The sequence below is a fragment of the Bemisia tabaci genome, chromosome 5, assembly GCF_918797505.1.
Source record: "Bemisia tabaci chromosome 5, PGI_BMITA_v3".
NCBI lineage: Eukaryota > Metazoa > Arthropoda > Insecta > Hemiptera > Aleyrodidae > Bemisia > Bemisia tabaci.
In genome coordinates this window covers 33959024-33968011 of record NC_092797.1, presented here as the reverse complement: position 1 = coordinate 33968011, position 8988 = coordinate 33959024, and the positions used below count along the sequence as shown (strand labels likewise).

Here is an 8988-nt window from a genome sequence, read left to right as displayed (position 1 = left end):
TGAAATAAGAGATAACTCGGCACCCACCAGTCTGCTGCTCGTTTCTTTGTTTACATTTTGAATGCGGATACGCAATGCGAGCTGATGACGTAATCAGGAAGTTGGGTGAAGATTTCTTCTTTTTTTTATTCCCTTAGGAAATTATTTTCAATTCTGTAATCGATATTCTCGCATTTAAAATTTCAGAGAATTTCTCTCTGTGGAAGTATTAGGATAATCTCTCACGGAAAATTTGCAATTTTTAGAAAAATGTTCACGTTGTGACGTCATATCTGCCTGGTGACGCATCATCCATCATGGCCGCCTCTTTTGCCATTTGTTTGTAAATATTTTGATTTTGCTGATAGTGATAATAGTGATTGTGGTTGCTGGTCAGAGTTTTCGGCGACGAAAGTTAACTTGCTCTCGATAGTAATCTCGTCAAATTTTAAACTAATCGAGCATTTCAGTTAATTTGATTTGATTTAAATGAGCAACGTTACATCTGTAACAAGTATGTGATGGTTTCCAAACTTCTTTTGAAGTAAGTTCACTTCGCAGCCTTTTTGATATTTTGGACTTGAACTATCACGGCATGCAGCAAACTACTGAAACTTTTGATGACAATTCAGGCTGAACAAGTCGCAGCTAAGTCAGTTCAAAAATATGTAATCTCCCAAAGCCTTTAATGAACAACCAACACGAGGATGAATGAATCAGACATGGTTATCGGGCGACCATGGCCAAGTCCCGACAAGTAAATTTACGCTTGTTCAGAATGTGACAGAGGATCTACAAACTAGATTTTTGTATTTTCTTTCACCGTTAAACTAGCGGCAGCTGACCCTCTGTTGCATTCAAAATGTGCGCAAACTTCTCTATTGTGACTTAGTTTAAGATTAAGAAAGGTAATCTGAATGTTGCGAGGCAATACTTTCATTGCAGGGCCCTACTTTCTTTTCATTCAATCCCTAACTTTTTAATAAGATGGATAATTACCAACCTATTCATTTATTTATTTCTTTTTCAGAAATGGCTGTTATTTCCTGTTCAAGAAGCTATTCACAAACCGATTCTTTTGCTCCAAAAGTTGTCTTCTATGGATTTGGTAATTCTGATCAATTAATTTTATACAATTTTCAGGAAAAATCTGAGGATTCGCACACTAGTTCCCATGCTACTTCCCAAGTACTAAGAACACTGCCACTACATCACTCACCTCTTCCCAAGATGTTCAGAATGCAATTACTTACATTTTTTTTCTTCATGCATTGATGGCAGATTGCAATCCTTTTCAATTTCATGAGCGAATTCTTTAAATTTCAGGTTGAACCCATGGTATGTCCTGTTTTCACTTGGTTTTGCACTCATTGTTTTCAATGAATGGATGGCATATGCTTTTTTACCACTCAGATGGCCTACACTAAAATGTGGTCACACGCATCCGTGTCTGAAAGTATTATTTGTGGCTGACCCACAGATTCTGGGGGAGATTGATGAAACAGCATTTGCCCGATGGGACTGTGATAGGTAAGATTTGTGGCACTGACTTATTACTTATTCCAGTCGTATCTTGTCTTAACATTTTTTCAGAAACAATGTTCATTTTTCAAAGTCCTGGCCAGTTGCTTCTTTTCGTAGCATTTTTCAAAGTAATGTTTTTCTGCTAGCAATATTCCACTTTTAATTGCCTTCAAAAACGCTATAATCTAATAGGACTGTGTCTCAATCTACCAAGTCTATTTCGATATGCTGGTCTGCGTTTTTCTTTTCTATCATCTGCGTTTGCTGTAGCGGTGCTGAGTGACCTAATGCGTTCTATCACTGATTGAAATGTTGTTTTTTTGCTTCCAACAATTTCCTAATCAAAGCGCTGTCATTTGATCCTGTAGTTATGTAGAATGTAAAGAAACTTTTCAATCAAATCTGGAAATTAAATTTTTCCAAAAAAATATTGCGCTTTAAAAATCAAGAATTGACAACTACGTTTCTTTAATTTGAGGATGACTCGCAATCATTCACAAATTGTGAAATGATACATTTTTTAATGATGTTTGGTGATAACTGCATCGAAAAAACTTGATTGCTTTGTCTGTTACATCATCATGGGATGCTTAACTTGCCAATTTAATTGGATGAGTTTTATGCCTCCCCTCTCCTCACTACCCGCAACCCGTCTTTGTATTTCCCAGTCCACCCCACCCACCTTGCTAAATTACGAGCATGTTGTCATCAGGGTGCTGGAATGCGACTGAATAGTGTGATCTTTGAGTTCCAATATGCCATCAAGAATTTTTTGTTATGTATCTAGTACCCTTACCAAGAAAAAAAATCTCTCCAACAAGTGGTAAAGAGCATTGCTTGAATGACAGATCGATGCGTTGAATAAATAACACTAAGTATGGTATCTTTTTCAGGTACTTACATAGAACATTTATGGTTGCAAAATCTTATGCAGAGCCTGACATAATTGTATTTCTGGGCGACCTAATGGATGAAGGAAGCAGAGCCACTGCTGCTGAATATGAGCGTTATCTAGCCAGATTCAAAAAAATTTTCAGCCTCTCCTCCTTTCAGCCAAATCAGGTTAGCTCTCAAATTTGATTTGTTAACATTTTGAGATGATGTAATTTATAATCTGTGCAAGAATCATTCTATAACTCCATCTCTCAGAACCAAGACAGTGAATTATGTTAAAATGTTCAAGCAATTTGCATGTAGTTATTGTATTTGTATATTTTCTGGCAGTTTTCGAACAGTTTTCAAAATCTAGGGGTTTTTTTTAAGTGTGTCTATCTCATGGTTGAAACAAAATTAAAATTAATGATATTTTCACTCAATTCCTTGATTTTCAATTTTGCTTTAGTCAATAAATACATTTTTGCAGATTATTTAAAAATTGTAGTATTTCTGCAATAAACTATCACTCTAAATTTTTTTACAGACTATATTTCTCCCTGGAGATAATGATATTGGAGGGGAAGATGAACCAATTACAAAAATAAAAGTTGAAAGGTATAAGAAACATTTTGGTTCCATCACCGACTTCTCTTACAGCCATTTGGAGTTTATCAAGGTAAATTATGTTTTAAAGAACCTAGAAAGAGGATTGAAAACAATGAGCGCAATCCCAAATTGATTCCACGCTCTCCTTCTAAACTTAAAGAAGTAAAGTAGAGCTTTGTATTTATTCATGAACAAATGGATAATTTGCAGGTGTCTGAAGTTTAATACATTTCATTTCAAAATGAAAAAAATTGAGTGAGCTGAGCAGAATGATGGCCTTAATGGCATTAATTTTTGAATGATATAATTACATCTTACGTATATTTAAAAAAATACAGCAGGATTATCGTATCTGCTAAATTATTTACACTTATAGGAAAAGCTGCTCTAAGATGTCACTTGAGTGAGCATTTTGTCACTTTATAAATTCATATGTAGTAAATGTATGTGTATTCGTATTTAATCTCCTATTTGGTTAAAAAATTGCAAGAAATAATGTAAACTCAGCTCATTCCGCATTTCCATTCAAAACCCCTCAAGAAAAAGGTAATTAACGGATAGACAAACTAGCTTCTAATCTGAGGTGCTCCTCTACTCTATCATCTTCCCATTCCCTCCTAGATCTTTGCTTTTTAATATTCTTCCATAATCTTTGCTTATTGTTCCAGTAACTGAAGGTTATTTCACTTAAAAGCGGTAGTTATTTCACTTGTCCTTACCCTTCTTACTTATGGCTTTGATCCAGGACTGCTCATTTCTAAGTTCCGCTCCTCCCTTTAATGGAAGCATCCGGCTTCATTCCCGTGATTTTTATAATGTTTCCTTTTTGTCAACATGTAAACCTCCATTCAATGTCCTTCTTTTATTTGATTTTGAGGCTCATTTTTTCAAGCTTGCAGACTATGATGACCTTTTTATTTATGTTTTATTAGGTGAATAAAATGCTCAGAACATACCCTGATGTCCCGCAAGAAAAAAAAGAAAATTGGTTGCGTTTCGTTCTATCTCACATACCTCTTCTAGGCATTCCAGGAACATTCTCCTATGAGGTGAATTCTTCTTATTTTCAATGCATGTATTATTAGTCAATGAATTAAAGAGTTTTCAAGTAAAATTTTCAATTCATCAGTATGAGAGTTAATATTTTTGATAAATAGTAGGCGGAAAAATTTCTTTGGTCTAAAAGTTGGTATTGATTTATGGTCTGTCAGCCATTATTTTTTACTCCGGCATGCAAGGAGAACTATTTTTGTTCAGAAAACTTACAATCTCTTCAAAGTTACCACTAGAGAACGATACTGCCCAAAATTATAGCAGAACTACCAATACTTGTAAAAGAGACAAAACTCCCGATACTAGATTTTTCATAGCCAAACTATTCAATGCTTTACTCCCTCCTCGAGTAACATTGTTGTAAAATAGCCTGGCTAAAGTCCTCCATGAGGAACCAAAGTCACCCTACCCTTGAAACGCTTTTAATCAGTGCAACAGCAGAACACTTAAAGGGGGCGGCAACCTTAAAAACAAGTTTGGTTAAATCGACGAAGAAAAGTTTGCAATGAACGATGCGGAAATTTGTTTGCGAATATCTGCATTTTTGAGCCGCTATCGCGGAAAAACAGCTGAGCGCATGATGCCATGAGCTCAGTCTCGCATTTCTCAGTCTGCACTCTGCATTCTGTCTCCGTTGTCAAGTGACTGATGCATGTTTGCAACAAGTTATTAGTTCGCCTTGATCTCGCTTGTTCCTGGCCGACTCTTTTTTCTTTGCTTGGGTGTGACTATTAAGGCAATTTCACGGCGTCAGACAACAAATACGCTAGACTTCGAGTTGTGTGCGTGTAAACCGCAGTCGCACCAGGAGTGCATGACGTCACCAGTCAGACTTACAATCTTTTGTATATCTGCCAATTTTGCAAATTTTTCATTCGCGACAGAGCCATTTTCCGTCTTATATCTTCCGCCTTCAGTTTTTAATACTATCTCATTTTCAATTTTAGGGTTGCCATTCCCTTTATCAAAGATGTATGTGCTCGATAAAATAGGCTGAAGCTGAAATAAATGAAAATAAGCATGAAACAGCTTGCATTAGCACTAATGAGCAAAAGAGCCTAGATCTTCTAGTTTTCACTCATCATAATTACTTTTATATGGTGGTCATTATCAAGTGTTTCTTTTTTCATCTTTTAGGCGTTAAATGAACTGAAACCAGATTTCATTTTCTCCGCTCATGATCACAAATCGGTGCATCTAGTGGGAAATACAAAAACTGGAGAGAGAAGTTTCATACAGCCATTGGTCTCTAACAGATTTGCAGGGCATCATCCGTCTTGGATTTTTTTCCCCCCATCTAGGGATACCGTCAATGAAATAATCATTCCAACATGTTCCTATCGCATGGGAAGCAACTTCATGGCGTATGCTACAGCATACATAGGTAAATATATAATTTTACCTTCACTTTAATTCTAACAACAGATTGACAGCAAGGTAATCCTGTTTTTGATAGTGTAAGTATATCTTTAGCGCAAATTTCACAGGTAAAATTGAAGGATCAATTCTAATTATAATGTTGAATTATTCATTTTTTCTTCAGGAACCAACCATTAATGTAGACTGATATATCTAAATTAATTTGTCATCAGTATACTTATCAAACCTTTTCTGGGCCTCCTATCTCAATCTTTGGATGAAATAAAATCTCATCAGAAAACATTTACACAAAAATATATCTGGAATGAAAAATATAAGTCATAAATCAAGCTTCATTGAAGTAGTGATATCAGTATCTTGTTTAATCTTGCAAGGTTTTATTCCATAAAACTCCAAAATCTTTGTTGTATACTTTTATTACTAAAAGCATCTATTACCAAAATTTTATGGAGTAGGGTTAACTTTTTGAAAATAACGTGGCATTGATTAGACCTCCAGGATTTGAGAATTTTTCAGTTTACAACTCTATAATTGAAACTTATGCTCACGAAGGTGTCAGTTAAAACTATGATGCAAAGTATTTACCTTGCTTTTAGAATGATGCCCCATCCGCTAATGTGACTTCTGTCATTTTCTAAATGTTGGCCATTTACCTCCAAAGAAAGCTGATTGGCAACTGTTGTGCGCAACCAAAACTGATGGTATGACTGCTGCTCAGGTTCAGCATTTAACTCTTGCAAAATGTTTTATCTTTATCGAACACTGAGTATTATCTCATCTGTTTCAGATACTCAAAGGAACGTAATTCATTACTCCCTACTCACTCTTCCATCCAGACTGCTTCACCTTTTCTCATACCTGTTTTTCTTTACAATTTGTTTTCTTGTGTCCATCATTCAGTACCTATCACACCTATGCAGGCAGCCACAGATCAAGTATGTTCAAATTCGTAGTGATTAATATTTTTGAAACTCTTTTACTTAATACTCTTATGAATATTGAGCAAATTTTATTTATATTTTATTCATATTTTTTGGTTATTGTAATTTTTTTGTTGTTATATTTAGTATCATTTGTTATCTCTCAGGGTATCCATGATTTTACATCCTGCCAGTCTAAGATAAATAATGTTTTTATAAATGTCTATGTTACAATGTCATAGTTCTCAAATCCTAGGGTTGAACTAACTTTTCACAACCTCAATTTTTACAGCTATTTAACTGCATCGACAGTTTTTAACAAATTGCAAATTTTACAACAATGGACCATTTAACGAGGTTTATGTAGAACACTATTTATATAACAAAAGTCACTAGAAGTAACTTCTTACCCAGGTATTACCGTTTTTTGGAGCATTAATTTAATTCAAACTTCCTGCTCTTAAAAAAAGAATGAAAAAAGAACCAATAATCTACTTGAGTTAAATTGTACTCTAAATGCTGCTGTAATAGTCTTTGCAGTATGAAAATGTGACAACCTCAATATCCGCATTTCAGTCTAGCTATTGCAAGTTGTTTACACTTTGGAGTACATAGGGTGGGGAAGAAATTTTGCATATTGAGATGCTTGCCAAAACCGTTGTAGTGTATTTGATTCAAGTAGAGTCAGGTTTTTGATGTGAGCAGTAAATTATTATTTTTATGACCAACGCTAAATGGGAACCTTATTATCTTGGTTGCAAGTTATTTCCATTAACTTTTATTGCTTATTTGTAATCTAAGTGCAACTTGTAAGAGGATACATATATCAGAATGTTTAAATTCGTACCTTGTATGGTGGTCCATTGAGTCTACTTTTTCCAAGCACAACTTTCTATTCTGGGGTAGCATTTTTTATTATTTCAGATAATAGATTATCAAAATACAACTATGTAATTACGTCTTTTACTTCAAGTTTGATAAAGGACAAATAAGTGTCATCCGACAAATAGGAAGGTCCTGCATCAAAAGGAATTTTTTTCTTCTTTTTTTAAGCTCTACTCATTTTTAGTGTTAAAGTTAAATCAAAGATGAATCTGATTGCTGCATTCCAGTCATAGGTTCGCACTTTTTAGTGTGAACAACAGCTAGGTGAAATAAAATTTTTTTCTGCTGTAAGAAACTGAAAAAGTAACTTTTCTTGTCAAACTTTTAGGTTGCATCTCCTCCTTCCAAAATCCTCAATTCAAATTATTTCAATCGCAACACTCGATGGTGATTTCTCTTACTGCTATCAACTGACTCAATCTTGTATGATTTTCTCACAATTATAGTGAAAATAATGTTGCTTGGTTTTTTTCTCCCAAGAATTAACTACAAAGGTAATCTATCAAGGTAAATTACAAGACATAAAATATTGTGATTTCAATTAAAGTTTATGAAGTGAAGTTATGTGTTAGGAATGTTAACCCAGTAACTGCGAGTAGTTTTTCAACCTATGAAGTTAATTAGAAAAGAAGTGGGGAATGTGTACACAGTTATCTGAATGGACCTTATGACAAACTGCGTTTATTTGACGAGTAGCAACAGGCTGAGTTTATTTGATTCATTATTTATTCTTTTATTTAAATGTTGGGTCTATAAAGATTTGCACAATAGAAATTTGTCAGGTCAACTCTGAAGCAAGACATTCATTTTCTTAGTCAGCATTGCTTTTGACAAATTACAAAGTCCAGACATGAAAGAAAGAGACTCTCTTTCTCTCATGGTCCAGCCCAGTAGAAGACCGAACTCCAATGAGTTAAAATGACTATTAAGAATGAACTTATCTGTTTTGCAAGTGACCTCTGTTGAGTTTTAGTGATCTTGTGTTTTTTACATGATGTAGAATGCTCTGATTAATAATTTGAGAGAAATAATTTCTCAGAAAATTTCATCGATTGCAAAATATCTAAACATTTGTTAAGTTCGCCATTTGACAAGAGTTGAATTTGGTTTTTTCATTACGTAGATATTTTAATTCATGGTCCGAAAACGTTAAATTCTTGCATCAGAATTATTCCAAGAAATTATCATTGTGTAAATTATTTTTTAATTTTGTAAAAGAAAAATGTTGCATAATGTTTCTGTAGACACAGTGTAGTGCTTCATTTTATATTGTGTGTTGACTTCAAATCGTGAGTGAGATTAAAATTGTTTTTATCTCAAGTGCAGTAGGTACTCTAAAGTGGAGGAGTTAGATTCCAATTTTGAACTGTCCATAACATAATGGTAGATTTTAAGAGCTTTTTGTGATAACTGGTTAAAATATATTTCGGACTTTGGCTAGCAAAATTTAATTAAATTTTTATACTTCAATTTTTGTCTTGATGTTTTCATTCAATCTTTTTTCAAAATGAAGGTTCATGGGTTGATGTTAAGTCTGAGGAATATGATGAAAATTTGGGTCGTCCAATTTTGTGTAAAGGTGATTTGTGCTAGCTGTGCTCTGCATTGCAAATTAAACCTAAGCCTCATTTCATGGTGTTCATCATTCAGGAACCAACTTTTTTGCCTTATATCAGGAGCAAATTACATGCTCTGTAGATTTTCGCTGTTAGTTAAATTACCCTATGAATATGCCTATAAATGTTCCTTTTTTCATGAATGCCAT

General features: G+C 34.2%; 1 protein-coding gene across 1 annotated transcript; it reads left to right on the top strand.

Moving 5' to 3' along the window:
* The first annotated feature begins 322 nt into the window (after positions 1-322).
* Positions 323-8693, top strand: Mppe (Metallophosphoesterase). The gene is made up of 8 exons (XM_019051951.2): positions 323-523; positions 1010-1087; positions 1306-1509; positions 2397-2565; positions 2924-3055; positions 3918-4034; positions 5176-5422; positions 6206-8693. Exons 1-8 carry the CDS (start codon positions 501-503, stop codon positions 6376-6378), a joined length of 1143 nt encoding a protein of 380 aa, XP_018907496.1. The 5' UTR covers positions 323-500; the 3' UTR covers positions 6379-8693.
* Positions 8694-8988: the final 295 nt, after the last annotated feature.